Genomic DNA, 19,706 nt, shown 5'->3' with positions numbered 1-19,706 from the left:
ATGCCCTGCAGCCACAGGGTCTCCCTTCCCCTCCAGGTGCAGCAGGGGCTGACTTCTGCTCATGCTGGGGCCCCTTTAAGGGAGCCAGAGGGGCTGTCTGGACAGCATTTGGCGACAGGCTGTGGGGGGAGCCCCAGGGGCCGGCTAGAGTCACCTGGGGGCCTGACCCTGAGGGGCCGAGCGGCTCCCCCCCGTCGCAGACCCATGGCCAGCTAGGCCCTCGTGGCTGGGGGTGTGGGTCCCTGGGCCCGGGCCAGGCACTGTTCAATGCCCCCAGTGCCCCCGGCAGGGCCCCAGTGCGAGGCCTCGCCCCGGGAGCAGCAAATCCCCAGCCAGCCCCATCAATTATTAACAGTCCCGGGGCTGGAGGCGGCTGTGGGGCAGCAGCTCAGAGCGCCCCAGGCCCGCGATGGCACAGCCCCCCAGGCTCCTCGCCCCTCTCCGGCTGGGGCTGGCAGCATGTCGCTGGCTCCGCACCCCCGCCACGCCGGGGACCCGGCTCGACCTGCGGGGCATCTTCCCCCCGCTCACCACCCCCTTCACAGCCCAGGCAGAGGTGGATTACAGCCGGCTGGAGGAGAACCTGCACCGCTATGCCACGGCCCCCTTCCGAGGTGAGGCTGGCCGGGCGGGGCCCAGCACCCCCCAACTCTGCCCAGCGGGGCCTGGTTATCCCTGGGCATGGCCAGCCCGGCTGGCACAGGGTCTGCCCCTGCCCTGCCCCACAGAACCCTGCCCCACCCCGCATGCCCCCACCCTGCCCAATTCCACATGCCCTCCACCCTCGCCCTGCCCCCTCGCCCTGTCCCCACACTCCCACCCTGCCCAATCCCACACATCCCGCCCTTCCACCCAATGCCCCCACCCTGCCCCAGACACCCTCGCCCTGTCCTGCCCCACATCTCCCAGCCCTATCCATGTTCCCCCCACACCCTGCCTGTGTGCCCGCACCCTGCCCAATTCCACACACACACACACACACACCCCAGCCTGTGCCCTTGTGCCCCTGTGTATCCCCGCCCTGCTAACCTGCCCCCCCACTCCAGTCCCACCCTCTAGGCTGTGGGGGCTTCTGGCTCCGTGTCCCGTAAAGCTTCTGTGGGGGCTGGTTAGCCCGGACTGTGGGGCAGGCACCTGGCCACCGGGAGCAGGCCAGAGGCCCCCAGCCCCTGTGGCATGGGGCCCCCTGAGGCGCCCGGGAGAAGCTCCATGGGGGCAGGAACCCCCAGCCGTTGCGGACGGGCGTGTTCCCGCCTCACCCCGGCTTGTTATCTTGGGGCGACCACAGACCTGGGCCTGGAGGGGGCCAGGCCCCTTGGCACAAGGGTGGGCTGAGCCGTGGGGGTGGGCGCGGTGCCCCAGCCCAGGGAGCATGAGGGCAAGGAAGGCGCAGGAGGGATGGGCTTGGCTGGAACTCGCTGCAGGCTCCTGGCCAGGGATCGTGGCCCCACTCACAGGGTCTGTGCAGCTGGGCTGGGTGGACGCTGCCTGGCCGCGTGGCAGGGGACGGAGCCGGTCGTGGGGAGACTTGGCATCTGCTCAACGGGCCTCTCAGCCCCCCAAATGCCCCCACCCACCAACACCCCCAGCCCCCTCCATACCAACCTCCCAAAACAGCCCCCACCCTGCAAAAATGGGCCCAACCCCCACCAGCCGCTCCCCACCCATCCCCCCACCAGCTCCCACCCTGCCTAGCCCCCAAAACAGCTCCCGCTCCATCTCCCCCCCCAGCCCCTGCCGCAGAGTTAACTAGCAAGAGCCTGTGTGCCAGAGCCCTCGGGCCCAGAACAAGCAGGCAGACTTGCACCCCATTCCGGGGTTTGGGGTGTAATTTTTCTCGCCCCAAGGCTTTGTGCCCTGGGTGGCTGCCCCGCTCGCCCAGCCCTGGGCTCCGCCCCGACGCGCTCACGCAGACTCTGCGCCCACCCCGCAGGGGTGGCTCCCCAGGCACCCTCGACCCCACTGCCCCTGGGTCACGCTCCCCCAGCGAGCCCCTGCGTGCCCCCTGCTCAGGGCTCCAGCCCCACCGCGTAGCTGGTGTTCACATGCTGGGCATGGGGCAGGCAGGGCACTCCGGCCACGGTGGCTAGAACTGGCCGAGAGCACTAGGGAGCGGAGGGTTTTCCTTTGGACTTGGCCCCCACTCCGTGCCCAGTCAGACCGACGTGGGGGGCCAGGTTCTAGGCCAAGCCCGGAGCCTGGGCGGCAGCGTCCCAGGACAAGGGGCATGTTGCGTGGCTGGGGCTCCTGGCACACCCCTGCTGCCGCTGGGTCAGGGCCAGGTCTGTCACCGCTCGTCTGGGGGCCGAAGGGCCGGCTCCATGCCCTGCTGCCTCTGTGCTGGCCCCACACTCAGCTGCTTCCACTGTCGGGACCCTGCTCGGAGACTCCCAAGTGCAGAGCTCTGCTCCCGTGGCCCCGGGCTCTCCCTGGCCTTGAGACCAGCAGGCACGGCAGGGCCAGGTGCTTCCCTCACAATGCCCCCCTCACTGGTGACCCGGGTGGTGCCCAGGGGGAGCAGGAAGGCTGAGCAGCTGGGACCCACGCCTGCTCCCTGGGTGTCGTTCTGCCCAGCATGGCCCTGTTGGCCCATGAGCCCCGGCCCCCTGCTCTTGCCTTGCCCTGACCGCAGGCCTATGGGATCAGCCAAGGCCTCACGCAGCTGGAAAGTGGCGCTGGCACTGGGGGCTGCCCTGCTGCTGGGGGCCGGCGCCCTGTTCCTGTGGCGGGGGAGGAGGGGCCGTGGGGGGGGCCGCCCGGCGCCGGAGCAGGCTCCACACTGGATCAGGTCGTACTACAGCTGCTTCCCCGAGGAGAGCGAGGCAGCAGGGGCAGAGGAGAGGCCCACCGGGCGCTGGAGGGCCTGGCAGCACGTGGAGGAGGAGAACCAGGGCACCGAGCGTAGCAGGGAGAGCGATGCCCCGAGGCGGCGCCTGGCCGAGGCCCTGCTGCTGCGAGCCACCTCCTGCCAGATCAGCCACCAGGCCGAGGCGGCCAGGCCCAACCCGGACATGCTCGTCGGCGCGGAGGGAGTGAGCGCCAGGCTGCGGGCCCACGCCCTCATCCAGCGAGGCAGTGCCATGCCAGCTACCGCCCACACGGTCCACTCCAGGCTGGCCCACCGCTGCAGGGACTGACCCCAGGGGCTCATGGCAGCACCCGCTGGTCCCCAGGCTTTGTGCTTCCTGCGCCCACACACCGACAGCAGGGGCAGCTCGCCAGGACCCTGCCCCCTGCCCCTCGGACCCGCTGCTGGCATCACCGCAGGGCAAGGAGCAAGTGAGGGGACACAGCCAGGGGCAGAACAGCGGGTGTGATGAGCGCCCCCTGCCCAGCACCCAGCCTCTCGCCCCCGGCACGCCCACAACCTCACGGCTCATGTGTCTGCCTCAGGGTGCCAGGAACATGGGTGCCCCTTCCCGGGCAGCTGCAGCGCTGGCTGGGGAGAACGCAGCACGCCCCTGCCAGCGGGCAATAAACTCTTTGCTAGCGTCCCTGTGTGGGGTGATTTGTGAGGGGTGCGTAGGGGGGTGAGCACGTGATGGGAGTTTGCGCCCTTGGGGCCGGAGGAAGCTCTGGCACCGTGTGTGTGTGTGTGTGTGCGTGCACGCGCGCCCCTTGCTAGGCCCCCCGCTTGGCTTCCTTGCCTTGGTGGGCTCCAGGGCAAGGCCTGGCTCTCACTGGCACAGCAGGACCTGGTTCGGTTGCCCCATGTGGTGCCCCAAAGCGAAGGGGCTCTGTCGAGTGCCCCCCGGGAGGATCCGGCCCCGTGGCCTGGAGCCGGCGCTGTCTGGGTTCTAGGCAGTCAGGCCTGGTGGTTGGAGCGGCAGGCGAAGCTGGACGTACGGTCTGGACCAGGCCGAGGGCAGGGCTGAAACGTGGCTCTGGGGATAAAGCGTGGGTCAGTCTGTCAGGGTCGTAGGCAGAGTCCGGCTGCAGGTGGTGGGGTCAGGATGCAGGGGCAGGGCTGGAGCCGGGCAGAGCAGGGGCAGGGTTGCAGGCGGGCTGGCAGCTGAGGGGGTCTGAGGCCGCGAGGCAGCAAGGGGGCTCCTGGCCGGGTGGGGCTGTCACCAGACTGGCCTGCGGCTCTGGGGGCTGTGGAAGCTGGTGCCCGGGGTCACTTGCCCCGCCCAGGGCTGTCACACGCTCTGCCCGAGGGGTGTCATGGCAGCTGCGTGGGCAGCCCTGGGCCGGCTGCGGGTTTCACTATAGAAACCCCCGCTGGGTCTGCCCAGGAGGGGTCCCCGCGTGTCCCTGGGGAGGGCCTGGGCGGGACCCAGCCGGCTCTTGCCCCTGCACAGGATAGATCCAGGGAGAAGGGTGGAAGGGCTGGGCTGGGCTGCCAGGGTGGGTGCCCCTGGGGCTGGGCACCAACCCCATGTGCCCCCCATCCCAGGGCTGGGCACCACCACCCAATGCCCCTGCCACCCTGGAGCTGGGCACTATCCCTCACGCAGCCCCCTAATGGGATCTCATAGAAGATCAGGGTTGGAAGGGACCTCAGGAGGTCATCTAGTCCAACCCCCTGCTCAAAGCAGGACCAACACCAACTAAATCATCCCAGCCAGGGCTTTGTCAAGCCGGGCCTTAAAAACCTCCAAGGAAGGAGATTCCACCACCTCCCTAGGTAACCCATTCCAGTGCTACACCACCCTCCTAGTGAAATAGTGTTTCCTAATATCCAACCTAGACCTCCCCCACTGCAACTTGAGACCATTGCTTCTTGTTCTGGCACTTCACCCCCACCCAGCCCCTGCTGGCCCAGCACTGCTGCCCTTGGGCCTGGGTCCCACCTGCCCCTCTGTGCGGGGGGCCGGCCAAGGCCCACCCCTGGTACCGGGGGCACTGGGGCAGCCTAACGGCCTTGTGCTCTGTCTTGCAGGCTTCGTGGTGCAGGGCTCCAGCGGCGAGTACCCCTACCTGACGCCCCAGGAGCGGCTGGCCGTGGTGAGCCGCGTGCGCCAGGCCGTGCCCAGGGACAAGCTGCTGCTGGCCGGGTCGGGCTGCGAATGTGAGAGCAGGGGATAGGGAGGGGTCACCGTGGATGTGCCTGGGCGGGTGCCATGGCCATAGGGCTCCTAACCTCCCTCCCACCCCTGGGCCACAGTCCCTTAGTGCTGCAACACCGGCCTCTGCTCCCCATTTCCCCCCCAGGCCCGGGTTCTGTCCCCTCCATCCCCCGCCCCCCAGTGCCTGGGCCCGGACCCCTCCATCCCCCCACCCGCCAGTGCCTGGGCCCAGACCCCACCATCACCCCACTGGGCACCACACCCATATGACCCCAAGCCCAAGGCTGGCCACCATCCCCAGTGTGCCCCCACTCCCACCCCAGGGCACCACCCCCAATGTGCCTGGGCCTGGACCCCTCCATCTCCCTCCTCGTGCCAGGGCCCTGACCCACCATCCTCCTCCCCCCGCCCCCCGGTGCATGGGCTCAGACCTCGCCATCCCCCCCATTGCCTGGGCCCTGCCCTGTCCCTGGCTGGGTCCCTGTCCCAGGCCATGTGGCCCCACGCGATGCTCTTGCAAGGGCCATGACATGACCTCCCGCTCACACTCCTCCCCCAGCCACGCAGGGCACCATTGCGATGACCGTGGGCATGGCCGAGGCGGGCGCTGACGCCGCCCTGGTGGTCACACCCTGCTACTACCGGGGCGCAATGACCAGCGCGGCCCTGATCCACCACTACAGCCAGGTACGGGGCGGAGCGCAGCCGGGGGGGCTGGAAACCAGTCTGGCTCTGTCTCAGTGACAGCTGGACTGGGGGAGGGGGGCCCTGCAGCGGGAGGGGCCTGTGGGAGGGAGGGGCCTGCAGGAAGGGGGTCTCTGGGAGGAGTCCTGGGGGAAGAAGGGGAGGGGCACTACAGGGGGAGGGGCTCTGGGGGGAGGGCCCTGGGGGAAGCGGGGGGGCCTCTGCAGGGAGAGGGGCCTATGAGGGGATGGGGCTAGGGTCAAAAAGGGGGACCCTGGCAGCTCCGGTCAGCAGTGCTGACCGGGCTGTTAACAGTCAGTCGGCAGCACGGTGGAGCTAAGGCAGGCTCCCTGCCTGCCCTGGCTCTGTGTGGCTCCCGGAAGGGGCCAGCACGTCCCTGCGGCCCCCACTCTGAGTGCCGGCTCCGCAGCTCCCATTGGCCAGCTGCTTCCGGGAGCCACCTCACGTAAGCGCTGCCCGGCCGGAGCCGGCAGCCCGAACCCCCTCCCACACCCCAACCCCCTGCCTCAGGCCTGAGCCCCCTTCTGCACCCAAACTCTAGGGTTGCTAACTTTCTACTTGCACAAAAGCGAACACCCTTGCGCCGCGCCTGCCCAACCCCTCCTCTGAGGCCCCGCCCCCACTCACTCCATCTCCCCTCCCTCTGTCGCTCGCTCTCCCCACCCTCACTTACTTGCTCATTTTCACAGGGCTGGCTCAGGGGGTTGGGATGCAGGAGGGGGTGAGGGCTCCGGCTGGGGGTGCGGGCTCTGGGCTGGGGCCGGGGATGAGGGGCTTGGGGTGCAGGAGGGGGATCCAGGCTGGGGGTGGAGCCGAGGGGTTCAGAGCATGGGAGGGGGCTCAGGGCTGAGGCAGGTGGTTGAGGTGTGGTAGGGGGTACGGGCTCTGGGCTGAGGGTGCGGGTTCCACAGTGGGGCCAGAAATGAGGGGTTCAGGAGGGGGCTCTAGGAGGGGGCTCTAGGAGGGGGCTCTGGGCTGGGGCAGGAGGTTGGGGTGCAGGGAGTGTGAGGGCTCTGGCTGGGAATGAGAGGTTTGGGGTGCAGGAGGGGGCTCCGGGCTGGGACCGAGGGGTTTGGCAGGCAGGAGGGGGATCAGGGCTGGGGCAGGGGATTGGGGTGAAGGGGAAGGCTCAGGGGTGCAGGCTCCGGGCGGCGCTTACCTCAAAGCAGCTCCCAGAAGTAGCGGCATGTCCCCGCTCTGGCTCCTATGCGGAGGCATGGCCAGGTGGCTCTGCGCGCTGCCCCGTCCGCAGGCGCCGCCCCCGCAGCTCCCATTGGCTGTGGTTCCTGGAGTCAGCGCTTGGGGCGGGGGTAGTGTGCGGAGCCCCTTGGCTGCCCCTACGCGTAGGAGCCGGAGGGGGGACGTGCCGCTGCTTCCAGGAGCTGCGTGGAGCCAGGGCAGGCAGGGAGCCTGGCTTAGCCCCACTGCGCCACCGACAGGCCTTTTAACAGCCCGGTCAGTGGTGCTGACCGGAGCTGCCAGGGTCGAAAACCAGACGCCTGGCAACCCTGCCCCGCAGTGACCGCATGCCTCTTCCCGGGGGAGAGGGGAGCAAAGAGCCCAGTGGCTCTGGGGTGGGGGGTGAGGAACCTTGGGGGCGGGGCCGTGATCGGGGGAGCTGAGGGAGCATGACGTGACACGCTACACACAACACCATCAGATCTGTCAAACCCCCTGGGTTTGGCGACAGGGGCTGAGATTGGGGGAGGGGACGGGGCACGGGAGAGTGAAATTCAACCCCATTGCTTATGTAGGCCCCACACAAACCCAAATGGTGGTTGTTTATGTAGGCCCTACACAGACACTGATGCAGGGAGAGTGCCTTGCCTAGCAGGGGGTCTCGGTTGGCCGCAGGCTGTGTTCCCGTCCTACGGGCCCATGCCCAGCGCCCCTTTCTGTGTCCGCAGGTGGCAGATGCGTCACCGATCCCTGTGGTGCTGTACAGCGTCCCAGCCAACACCGGCCTGGAGCTGCCCCTGGAGGCCACGCTCACCCTGTCGCAGCACCCCAACATCGTGGGCCTCAAGGACAGCGGGGGGGATGTGAGTGGGGGAGCAGGGGCCATGTCTGAGCCTAGCCACCCTGGGGAGCCCTCAACCCCCCCGTGCTCCTGCCCGGCTCAGCCCTGCGGGCTCCAGGCCTCCCGCCCAGGGAGAGGGTGAACCCAGGGGCCCTTCACCCCGGCGCTGGGCCAGGGGCTCGCCTGGCTGACCCGATTCTGGGAGACTGGGGAGGGGGCTCCCTGCACTCGGGTAGGGGGTGAGTCGGGGCGGCTGTGCTGGGGGCAGCTCGGAGCACCCTGTGGTTCTGGGGCCAGGGCAGTGGCTCTGCCAGCCGGGCACCAGCACAGCCCGCGTGGCTGTTGGGTGAGACCTTCGGACCCGGCTGAGGTCCCCTCAGGCTGGGGCCTTCGCACTGGCAGGGCCCAGCCCCCATCACCCTTCCCCACCCACATTCCTCCCCCTGCAGTGCCATCACCCCTCCCTGCAGCCAAAGTGCATTACAGACACACACACCCCCAAGCAGGTATCAGGGCCAGCTCCCCCAGCAGACAGGTGGGGAAACTGAGGCATGACACAGTGTGGGGAAGGAACTCCCCCCACGGCCAAGAACCCAGGAGTCCTGACACACACACACACACACTCTCTCTCTGCCCCCCCACCCCCAATCCCTGTAGAATCTCCCAGGAGCCGTCTGGGCCCCAGCCCCAGTGCTGCTCTGGGGTGGAGCCTGTTACTCGGTGCGGGGGGGGGGGGTGTGTTTGTGTAGGGCCTACCCAATGAGTGTAGCGGACCTAGGCTGGTTTGCTTGGTGCCCCAGCTGGCCTTCTGGAGCCTGCCCAGCTCACGGTGCCCACAGCTCCACCATGGTGCTTGGGGCCCGTGGCACCCAGGGTGTTCCTGGCTCCCGGCAGGACGCGCTGTGTCTCCCCAGATTACCCGGCTGGGGCTGATTGTCCACAAGACCCGGACGGAGGAGTTCCAGGTGCTGGTGGGGTCGGCTGGATTCCTGCTGGCTGGCTACGCCATAGGTAGGGGCAGCTCTCCTCTGCGGAGCTTCACCCCCCGCCGCAGGGGGATGGTATTGGGGCTTCGGGGGCGTGGGAGGTATTGGCTACAGCAAGCTGTGGGGGGAAGAGGAGCCGGGGAGGTGGGTTTGAGGGGGCAGGTTGGGGTGCCATGGAAGGGGTTGGGGTGCTGGGGGGGAATGATGGGGTGCAGGTTGTGGGGGCAGATGGGTGTTGGGGTGCTTGGGGTGATGGGGAGCAGGGTGCAGGATGTGGGGGTACAGGGGGTGCCAAGGGAGGCTAAGGTGCAGGGTACAAGATGTGGGGGTACAGAGGGGGATGGGGTGCTGGTGGGAGGATGGGGTGCAGGATGTGGGGATACAGAGGGGTGTTGGAGTGCTGGGGGGGAGGATGGGGTATAGGATGTGGGGGTACTGGAGGAGGGGGCAGGGTACAGGATGTGGGGGTGTAGAGGGGGTGGGGTGCTGGAGGATGACAAGGGGCAGGGTGCAGGATGTGGGGATACAGAGGGGTGTTGGAGTGCTGGGAGCATGGGGGCAGTGTGTAGGGGGCAGCATATGGGGTTCCAGGGGGGTGCTGGGGGAGGATGGAGTGCAGGATGTGCGGGTGCAGGGGAGGATAGGGTATGGGGTCCCGTAGTTGGGACCCTCCTTCCAGATGGTTCTGGGGTTGCCTCTCGCACTGAGGTTGCCTCTCTGGGGGAGGGAACTCCAGTTTCTAGGAAAAGGCAGGTGTTAGTAATGGGAGAGTCGATTATTAGAAATGTAGATAGCTGGGTCTGTGATGACGGGGAGAACCGTATGGTGACTTGCCTGCCTGGTGCGAAGGTTGCGGATCTCTCGAGGCATCTAGACAGACTTATGTGTAGTGCTGGGGAGGAGCCGGTGGTCGTGGTACATGTAGGTACCAATGACATAGGGAAGGGTAGGAGAGACGTCCTGGAAGCCAAATTTAGGCTGCTAGGGAAGAGACTGAAATCCAGGACCTCTATGGTGGCATTTTCAGAAATGCTCCCAGTTCCACGCGCAGGGCCAGGTAGGCAGGCAGAGCTTCAGAGTCTCAATGCGTGGATGAGACGATGGTGTAGAGAGGAGGGGTTCACGTTCATTAGGAACTGGGGAAACTTCTGGGATGGGAGGAGCCTATACAGGAGAGATGGGCTCCACCTAAACCAAAGTGGAACCAGATTGCTGGCACTAAACATTAAAAAGGTTGTAGAGCAGTTTTTAAACTAGGAGATGGGGGAAAGCCGACTGCTGCAGAGGAGCGTGTGGATCGGACACAGACTTCCCTTAGGGGAGAGTCTGATGATAGAGAATCTCCAGGTTATAGTCAGGAGCAGAGGACTGAAAAGTATAATGTAAGGGCCGGATCAGATGATAAACAGTCACATAAAAAAGAATCTGGCACATCAGAAAAAGGCAGGCTAATAAACAGGGACAAGTTTTTAAAGTGCTTGTACACAAATGCCAGAAGTCTAAATAATAAGATGGGTGAACTAGAGTGCCTTGTGATAAAGGAGGATATAGATATAATAGGCATCACAGAAACCTGGTGGACTGAGAGCAATCAATGGGACACAATCATTCCGGGGTACAAAATATATCGGAAGGACAGAACAGGCCGTGCAGGGGGAGGAGTGGCACTATATGTTAAAGAAAGTGTAGATTCAAATGAAGTAAAAATCTTAAGCGAATCCACAGGTTCCATAGAGTCTCTATGGATAGAAATTTCATGCTCTAGTAAAAATATAACATTAGGGATCTATTATCGACCACCTGACCAGGACAGTAATAGTGATGATGAAATGCTAAGGGAAATTAGAGAGGCTATCAAAATTAAGAACCCAATAATAGTGGGGGATTTCAATTATCCCCATATTGACTGGGAACATTTCACTTCAGGACGAAATGCAGAGATAAAATTTCTCGATACTTTAAATGACTGCTTCATGGAGCAGCTGGTACGGGAACCCACAAGGGGAGAGGCGACTCTAGATTTAATCCTGAGTGGAGCGCAGGAGCTGGTCCAAGAGGTAACTATAGCGGGACCGCTTGGAAATAGTGACCATAATACAATAGCATTCAACATCCCTGTGGTGGGAAGAACACCTCAACTGCCCAACACTGTGGCCTTTAATTTCAAAAGGGGGAACTATACAAAAATGAGGGGGTTAGTTAGACAAAAGTTAAAAGGTACAGTGACTAAAGTGAAATCCCTGCAAGTTGCGTGGGCCCTTTTTAAAGACACCATAATAGAGGCTCAACTTCAATGTATACCCCAAATTAAGAAAAACAGTAAAAGAACTAAAAAAGAGCCACCGTGGCTTAACAACCATGTAAAAGAAGCAGTGAGAGATAAAAAGACTTCCTTTAAAAAGTGGAAGTCAAATCCTAGTGAGGCAAATAGAAAGGAGCACAAACACTGCCAACTTAAGTGCAAGAGTGTAATAAGAAAAGCCAAAGAGGAGTTTGAAGAACGGCTAGCCAAAAACTCCAAAGGTAATAACAAAATGTTTTTTAAGTACATCAGAAGCAGGAAGCCTGCTAAACAACCAGTGGGGCCCCTTGACGATGAAAATACAAAAGGAGCGCTTAAAGATGATAAAGTCATTGCGGAGAAACTAAATGGATTCTTTGCTTCAGTCTTCACGGCTGAGGATGTTAGGGAGATTCCCAAACCTGAGCTGGCTTTTGTAGGTGACAAATCTGAGGAACTGTCACAGATTGAAGTATCACTAGAGGAGGTTTTGGAATTAATTGATAAACTCAACATTAACAAGTCACCGGGACCAGATGGCATTCACCCAAGAGTTCTGAAAGAACTCAAATGTGAAGTTGCGGAACTATTAACTAAGGTTTGTAACCTGTCCTTTAAATCGGCTTCGGTACCCAATGACTGGAAGTTAGCTAATGTAACGCCAATATTTAAAAAGGGCTCTAGGGGTGATCCCGGCAATTACAGACCGGTAAGTCTAACGTCGGTACCGGGCAAATTAGTTGAAACAATAGTAAAGAACAAAATTGTCAGACACATAGAAAAACATAAACTCTTGAGCAATAGTCAACATGGTTTCTGTAAAGGGAAATCGTGTCTTACTAATCTATTAGAGTTCTTTGAAGGGGTCAACAAACATGTGGACAAGGGGGATCCGGTGGACATAGTGTACTTAGATTTCCAGAAAGCCTTTGACAAGGTCCCTCACCAAAGGCTCTTACGTAAATTAAGCTGTCATGGGATAAAAGGGAAGGTCCTTTCATGGATTGAGAACTGGTTAAAGGACAGGGAACAAAGGGTAGGAATTAATGGTAAATTCTCAGAATGGAGAGGGGTAACTAGTGGTGTTCCCCAAGGGTCAGTCCTAGGACCAATCCTATTCAATTTATTCATAAATGATCTGGAGAAAGGGGTAAACAGTGAGGTGGCAAAGTTTGCAGATGATACTAAACTACTCAAGATAGTTAAGACCAAAGCAGATTGTGAAGAACTTCAAAAAGATCTCACAAAACTAAGTGATTGGGCAGCAAAATGGCAAATGAAATTTAATGTGGATAAATGTAAAGTAATGCACATTGGAAAAAATAACCCCAACTATACATACAACATGATGGGGGGTAATTTAGCTACAACGAGTCAGGAAAAAGATCTTGGCGTCATCGTGGATAGTTCTCTAAAGATGTCCACGCAGTGTGCAGAGGCGGTCAAAAAAGCAAACAGGATGTTAGGAATCATTAAAAAGGGGATAGAGAATAAGACTGAGAATATATTATTGCCCTTATATAAATCCATGGTACGCCCACATCTCGAATACTGTGTACAGATGTGGTCTCCTCACCTCAAAAAAGATATTCTAGCACTAGAAAAGGTTCAGAAAAGAGCAACTAAAATGATTAAGGGTTTAGAGAGGGTCCCATATGAGGAAAGATTAAAGAGGCTAGGACTCTTCAGTTTGGAAAAGAGAAGACTAAGGGGAGACATGATAGAGGTATATAAAATCATGAGTGATGTTGAGAAAGTGGATAAGGAAAAGTTATTTACTTATTCCCATAATACAAGAACTAGGGGTCACCAAATGAAATTAATAGGCAGCAGGTTTAAAACAAATAAAAGGAAGTTCTTCTTCACGCAGCGCACAGTCAACATGTGGAACTCCTTACCTGAGGAGGTTGTGAAGGCTAGGACTATAACAATGTTTAAAAGGGGACTGGATAAATTCATGGTGGCTAAGTCCATAAATGGCTATTAGCCAGGATGGGTAAGAATGGTGTCCCTAGCCTCTGTTCGTCAGAGGATGGAGATGGATGGCAGGAGAGAGATCACTTGATCATTGCCTGTTAGGTTCACTCCCTCTGGGGCACCTGGCATTGGCCACTGTCGGTAGACAGATACTGGGCTAGATGGACCTTTGGTCTGACCCAGTACGGCCTTTCTTATGTTCTTATGTTATGTTCTTATGGGGTTTGGGTGCGGAGGGGCTGGGGTGCTGGGCAGAGGTTGGGGTCCAGGATGGTGGCCAGGCCCTGGGTACTCTGCTCCCTGCCCTCCAGGTGCCTGCGGGGGGGTCTGTGCTCTTGCCAACGTGCTGGGAGCCCCGCTCTGCCAGCTGGAGCGTCTGTGCCAGGAGGGACGCTGGCAGGAGGCCCAGGCCTTGCAGCTCCGGCTCATTGAGCCCAACGCAGCGGTAAGAGACGTTCCCAGGCTGGGGGATACAGGCGCTTCGGCACAGTCCAGCGCAGGGCAGAGCCCCTGGGCTCCAGGGCCTCCGAGCAGAGCAGCTCCCAGGGGCAGAAGACAGCAGTTTTCCTTGGTCTGGTGTGTAGGCAGCAGGTCGGGACTGAGGGGCACCAGCAGAGCTGGGGGGGGATCCCAGAGCCGGGCTAGCAGGGGGCTGTGGGTCGGGGTGCAGGGGATGGGCAGAGCTGGGGGAGCCCTGGCTGAGCTAGCAGGGGGCTGTGGGTTGGGATTGAGATGGGGGGATCCCAGGGCCGGGCTAGCAGGGAGCTGTGAGTCGGGGTGCAGGGCACATTCATGAGCCCTCTGCTCCCCATTTCCAGCAATCCCAATGCGTGGCAGGGTCTGGGCACCCGGGAGTGGCAGGGAAGGTGGGGAGATGCTCCCAGCCCCAAGGCAGAGGGCAGCCTGCCAGGCTGGGCTGGAGGCCGAGCGCGGGCAGGATGCCCAGTGTCGCCCCTTCCCCGGTGGGAAGTGCCCGGAACAGCGTGTGCTCTGGCACCAGCACAGCCCCCCAGGCTCCTGAATTCCCCTTTGTCCAGACAGGACAGGGTATGGAGGGGGACAGCTGATGGGGAAGAGAAGACTGAGAGGGGACATGATAGCAGTTTTCAGGTATTTAAAAGGGTGTCATAAGGAGGAGGGAGAAAACTTGTTCACCTTAGCCTCTAAGGATAGAACAAGAAGCAATGGGTTTAAACTGCAGCAAGGGAGGTCTAGGTTGGACATTAGGAAAAAGTTCCTAACTGTCAGGGTGGTTAAACACTGGAATAAATTGCCTAGGGAGGTTGTGGAATCTCCATCTTTGGAGATATTTAAGAGTAGGTTAGATAAATCTCTATCAGGGATGGTCTAGACAGTATTGGGTCCTGCCATGCGGGCAGGGGACTGGACTCGATGACCTCTCGAGGTCCCTTCCAGTCCTAGAATCTATTAATCTATGGGTCATAGATTCATAGATTCTAGGACTGGAAGGGGATCGCGCACAGAGGCTGGAGGGGTGCGAGGGGGGGGCAGGCCAGCCTCTCAGCACGTCTCTGGCACCCGCAGGTCACCCGCAAGTTTGGGATCCCGGCACTGAAGCAGGCCATGGAGTGGTTCGGGTACCACGGCGGGCCCTGCCGCGCCCCCCTGCGCCCTCTGAGCAAGGCCCAGCTGGAGGAGCTGCGCAGGGACTTCAGCATCAATGGCTGGCTGTGACGGGGGAGGGGTCCTCACTCCTCCCCCCTCTGCTCACCTTCCCCTCACTGGCGCCCTCCCTCTCTCTGCTTCCCAGGAGCACCCAAGCCCCCAGGGCGCCCAGCCCCCTCCCTAGGGCAGGGGTGCAGCCCCCCCTAGAGCTGGCCAAGGGGGCGCAGCCCCTCCCCCCACAAGCCCCCTGTGGCAGGGCAGAGCCGACCCACAGGCCTCAGCAATATGGTGGATTCCCAGGTCCCTCCAGCCCCTGGGCCGGCCCAGAGCCACTCCCCCCCCCCCCCCTTCTCACTTCCCTGGAGAGGCCTGGCAGTCTGGGGAGGGGCAGGGTCCCTGGTGCACCGTGAGCGGTCAATAAACCCCTGGCATCTGCACTGCGCCCGCCTCCGCCCTCCTCACTCATGGAAAGTGGAACCGCCCCGCGGCCTGGAGGGGGCACGCTGCTCCCTGGAGACACCTCGTGGCCGGCGGAGGCAGTAGGGCATTATCCTCTCCCAGCAGGAACATGGGGGCTTGGGCAGGCCCACACCGGTTCCCAGGAGGCGCAGGGCTAGCCAGCGTGGGCACACAGAGCATAGAGCGACAGAGGGCTATGCCAGCGTATCAGTGCCCTGCCCCTAGCACCTGGCATGCTGCCCTTTCCCCACTGGAGCTGGGCTTTAGCACCACCCCGGGAAAGCCAAGGCCCTGCCCCGCTGCCCAGTGCCCCCCCACCCCCCCCACCCGGAGCCAGCCAGCGTGGGGCACCCGGAGCCCAGCGCCAGCAGGCAGAGCTGGGCCAGGACACGAGAACCTGGTGAACGGGGCTCCAGGGCACAGGACCCCGCCCCAGGCCGGACCGTCACTGCTCCTGGGCCCCTTTGTTCCAGGACTCTGGGCCTGTCCTGGGCCCCTCCCCTGCTCAAACCTGGGAAGGGCTGGGGGGTATAAACCCCTGGGGGTCGCCCTCCCTGAGCTGGGGGATGACGGGAGGGATGGGCAGGCCTGGCCCCAGCTCACCTCACAGAGCCACACACAGCAGGGCAGGTTTGGCAACGCGGTTTATTTGCCGAGGCCCCGCGGGGGCGCCGCAGGGGAGGACACAGCAAGGCACAAGGGCAGCAGCAACGCGGCCAGGGCTGTTCACACACCCCCCAGCCGGGCCAGGCCCCGGGCTCCCTGCACCGGCATCAGGAGTGACGGCTACTGCTCCCAGCAGAGAACCGACACCAGAGACAAGCAGTAGTGGGGAAGGGGGGAGTCCCGTGTGCAGCTCCGCTGGTGCCCCCCATCCTGCCCGCTGCCCCATGAGCCCAGCCCTGGCTCCCCCCACCTCACACTGCTGATGTCCCTCAGCCCCTGCTCTTCTAGCCCTCCAGAGCTGCAGCCCAGCCCTGCCCCTGCCCTGCAGCCCCCCAGACACCGGCACTCGCCAGGCTGCAGCAGGGCCCAGTGCTCACTAGGGCTGAAGGGAGACTCTTGAAGGGACAGCGTGAGCTCGGACAGCACAGCCCAGGCGGTGCAGACTCACAGCGCCCCCTGGAGCCCTTCAGCGCTCACAGCCCTGGCCCGACCCTGTGCCAAGGCACTGACAGGCAATAGTGACCGGACAGCCCCCCCAAGTCTCGCTGCCCAGGGCACGGCTGAGAGGAGCCGTGGGCCTGCTCAGGCCAGATGCCCCTGGGAGAGTGAGGGGGAGGCACGGGCCATGGGGCCAGGACACCCAGAGCAAGGGAAGGGGGGGCCTTGCCCTGCCCCCAGCATCAGAACAAGGGGCAGGGAGATACCAGCTCCCTGCCACGGCCACATCCCACTAGCGAAGTCAGGCCTGTGTCAGCACCCTGCTGGGGAGGGGCACTATTCCCGCTGAGCTTGGGGGGCACCGACTGGGCACTAACCCCCGCCCGTCATGCCTGGCTTTGGGAAAGCAGGTGCAGCAGCTCCCAGCTGCATCCCCTGCTAACCATGGGCCCCAAGGCCCTGGCAGATTGCCCCCTCCACTGCCCCACACAGCCCAGCAGCAGGGGCTGGGCCCAGGTGTCTGTATGGAGGGCCCCAAGGCAGTGAGCAGAGCCCCAGGGAAAGGGGGTCTCCTGTCTCCCCCTGGGGGGGAGGCAGCACTCAGAGCCCCCAGGACCCGGGCACTCGGAGGAAGTGCTGTAGCCAGCAGGAGGGACGCAGCCAGCCATGGCTCTGCCAACACCCCTACCCAGCCTGGCTGGGCACCGCAGCTCCTGCCCCGCAGGCTCTTGGAGGCCAGGCCGGCCAGCGGCAGTGGAGTCCCGTGGCGGCATGGTCACGCTGGGAGGTTGTGTGCGGACTTGGAGGCACTTTGAGCTCTCTGGATCACGGCCGGGCACTTCTCCCGCCGCAGCAGCTTGTTGTTCTCAAAGAAGCCTTCGCTGCGGGGCACCCCATGGGAGCCGTCGGGGAAGGTCAGGAGCCCTGGGGGAGGGAAGAGCAGGGAGTCACGGGGAAGGGAGCTGCACACACCAGGGAGGAGCAGGGTGGTGGGAGAGCGGGGCAGCAGGGACCAAGGGGGGGAACAGGGGTTGTGCTGGAGAGCAGGGCTGCCTGCCCGGCTCTGCCCAGGCTGTTCGTCCCGCTGCTCTTGCTGGGAGGGGCTGCGGCTGCTCGCCGGGGCTGCCTGGGACTCACCGAAGCCGTCCACACGCCCGCTCTTGAACTCGCCCTCGAAGGTCATCGAGTCGTAGCGCGTGAAAACTCCGACGCCATTGAACTTCCCCTGCACAAACTCCCCCTCGTACCTGCGCAGACAGACAGCCCCGCAGCGTCAGGCTCCCCGCCCACCCGCCCGCACCCCGCAGCGTCAGGCTCCCTGCCCTCCCCACAGCATCAGGCACCGCACCCGCCCGCCCGCGCCCTGCAGCGTCAAGCTCCCCGCCTGCGCCCTCCCGCACCCCGCAGCGTCAGGCTCCCTGCCCACCCGCCCGCGCCCCGCAGCGTCAGGCTCCCTGCCCTCCCCACACCATCAGGCACCGCACCCGCCCGCCCGCGCCCCGCAGTGTCAGGCTCCCCGCCTGCGCCCTCCCGCACCCCGCAGCGTCAGGCTCCCTGCCCACCCGCCCGCGCCCCGCAGCGTCAGGCTCCCTGCCCTCCCCACAGCATCAGGCACCCCACCCGCCCGCCCGCGCCCTGCAGCGTCAAGCTCCCCTCCCACACCCCACAGCGTCAGGCTCCCTGCCCTTCCCACAGCGTCAGGCTCCCCACAGGCGCCCCGCCACGTGAGGCTCCCCGCCCACACCCCACAGCGCCAGGCGTGGGGTAAGCAAGAGCAGAGAGGAGAGGGTCTCCGTGGGGTGGGAGGGCACAGACACACGACTCAGCACCAGCACCCCTCAGCCATCCCCAGTCCCCACGGACGAGAAAGGCCAGTTGCCCCAGCTCCCCAGGGTAGCCCCAGCAAGGCGCCGAACCCACCTGGAGCCATCGGAGAAGGTGAGCACTCCGCAGCCATGGAACAGCCCGTTCTCAAAGTGACCCAGGTAGGTGCTGCCATCCGCAAACGTTAGCTGTCCAACGCCGTGCCTGCGGCCTAGGCAACAAGAGCGGGCAGCGTCACCAGCGCCCGCAGCCAGGGGAAGGGGCCCCAGTGCCCATCAGAGGGACAGGTGCAGGGTTGGGCAGGGCACTGCTGGGGGTCGCAGGAGCCTCACTTGGGCTCCACGGGACCAGATGGGAAAACCCAGAGCTAAGCTGGCTCCCAGAGCTGGCCCAGCTGGGGAGCTCAGGTTGCTGGGACTCAGTGGGACCCATCTCTTCCTGGGGCCTGTGCCCCACACCGAGCCAGGAACCCCAGCACTCACAGCTGCTCTGCTGGTGCCCAGGGAAAGGCAGGAGAGAGCCCGAGAGATTCAGGGGATGGCAGCTTGTCTTCACAGCTGGGCTCTGCGCCGTCAGCTCCCCAGGCCAGTGGGGCAGGAGGGTTTGGACTTTGTAACAGCAGCCTCTCCCGCCCCCCACCCCCGGGGCCAATCCACGCGTGGGGAAGGCATCTGCCACCCACCCGGACACAGGAGGGTCAAGGGAGAGGAGGAGGGGAGCACGGGGGAGTCCCGACAGGGCACATTCATGGTCCACGCTGGCAGGAAGCTGCCGGGGCAGACGTCCCCGTTGCTCCAGGGCTGCTGCCAGCTTTCCCTGTGCCAGGGCAGGGCTGCCTGGGCTGGCACGTGCAGCTCAGGAATCCCCAGGCTCGAGGCGGTGGGGGGAGAGGTCACGGCCTGCTCTCATCCAGAGGGGCTGGAACCCCGGGGGCAGTGTGTGGCAGTGCTGTCTAGACAGACCCGGCTCCCCAGAGAGGGCAGGGACAGGGCTCCCTGGCAGCCAGTGGTCCTCTTCCCCAGTGTAATGGGCTGAGGCCAAGGGGGAAGGTGGGAGATCAGGCTGCCCTGTCCCAGGAGTTGGGGAGTGGGGGAAGGCCCGTGGAGGGCAGGGGCAGATGCTGTCTGGGGAGAACCTGGGTTCCTGATTCTTTAAGGGCCTGGCACCAGGAGCCTTGTCACGTAGGGAGGGGCAGGCTCCCCTCTCCCAGCCAGCCGGGCCCAGCCCTGGGAAGGAGGGCACCATACAACCTGTGGGACGGATTGGAGCAGGTGCTTCTCCCCGCCCTGCCCGCAGAGGAGGCTAGCAGGCGGTGCCCAGCACAGATGCCAGGGGCTGTTTGCAGCCCGTCTGGGTGGAGCCAGGGGAGGGTAATGGAATGGGCCAGCTGGGAGGCACAGCCGGTCCATGGCGCTGCACCCTGCTCACCTTCCTTCCACTCCCCGCAGTACTCCTCCCCGCTGGAGTAGGTGAAGGAGCCCTTGGTCAAGGTCATGGTGCCAGCTCCGGGGCGGGCGAGACGAAACCTGCAAGGAAGGGGCAGGTGAGAACACCCAGCAGGCACTGGGGGTAAGACACACAGGGCAGGGAGCCTGCTGGATGTGCAGGGCCCACACCATGTGCTTTGCCATTGTTCTGAGGCCTCCCCCTCCCCCAGTGCCCTGCTGCAGGCCAGGCAGCATGCTGCGGGAAGCTCTCCCTCTGCCCAAAGCACG

At 63.1% G+C, this 19,706-nt stretch overlaps 2 protein-coding genes across 2 annotated transcripts; one reads left to right on the top strand and one right to left on the bottom strand.

Annotated features, from left to right (window-relative positions):
• Positions 1–409: 409 nt before the first annotated feature.
• On the top strand, positions 410–14,673 carry HOGA1 (4-hydroxy-2-oxoglutarate aldolase 1). Its single transcript, XM_065408041.1, has 7 exons — positions 410–614; positions 4,883–5,011; positions 5,569–5,696; positions 7,622–7,756; positions 8,649–8,745; positions 13,290–13,423; positions 14,524–14,673. The coding sequence occupies exons 1-7, from the start codon at positions 410–412 to the stop codon at positions 14,671–14,673; spliced, it is 978 nt and encodes a 325-aa protein (XP_065264113.1).
• A 2,269-nt stretch (positions 14,674–16,942) lies between these two features.
• On the bottom strand, positions 16,943–19,486 carry MORN4 (MORN repeat containing 4). The gene is made up of 4 exons (XM_065408612.1): positions 19,420–19,486; positions 18,088–18,202; positions 17,305–17,414; positions 16,943–17,091 (listed from the first exon to the last, which is right to left on the bottom strand). Exons 1-4 carry the CDS (start codon positions 19,484–19,486, stop codon positions 16,943–16,945), a joined length of 441 nt encoding a protein of 146 aa, XP_065264684.1.
• Between the last annotated feature and the right edge of the window lie 220 nt (positions 19,487–19,706).

The sequence above is a fragment of the Emys orbicularis genome, chromosome 7 (assembly GCF_028017835.1).
Source record: "Emys orbicularis isolate rEmyOrb1 chromosome 7, rEmyOrb1.hap1, whole genome shotgun sequence".
In the NCBI taxonomy this organism is placed as follows: Eukaryota; Metazoa; Chordata; order Testudines; family Emydidae; genus Emys; species Emys orbicularis.
This window is presented reverse-complemented; position numbering and strand designations above follow the sequence as displayed.

Excerpts from the sequence above, each read along its gene's own strand:
- HOGA1 (XM_065408041.1), top strand. The coding sequence starts at position 410 with ATGGCACAGCCCCCCAGGCTCCTCGCCCCTCTCCGGCTGGGGCTGGCA. Across the intron at positions 615-4,882 it reads TGCCACGGCCCCCTTCCGAG|GCTTCGTGGTGCAGGGCTCC; the intron begins GTGAGGCTGGCC and ends TCTGTCTTGCAG. Across the intron at positions 7,757-8,648 it reads TCAAGGACAGCGGGGGGGAT|ATTACCCGGCTGGGGCTGAT; the intron begins GTGAGTGGGGGA and ends GTGTCTCCCCAG.
- MORN4 (XM_065408612.1), bottom strand. The coding sequence starts at position 19,486 with ATGACCTTGACCAAGGGCTCCTTCACCTACTCCAGCGGGGAGGAGTAC. Across the intron at positions 17,415-18,087 it reads ACCTTCTCCGATGGCTCCAG|GTACGAGGGGGAGTTTGTGC; the intron begins GTGGGTTCGGCG and ends CTGTCTGCGCAG. Across the intron at positions 17,092-17,304 it reads CGGGCGTGTGGACGGCTTCG|GGCTCCTGACCTTCCCCGAC; the intron begins GTGAGTCCCAGG and ends TCCCTCCCCCAG.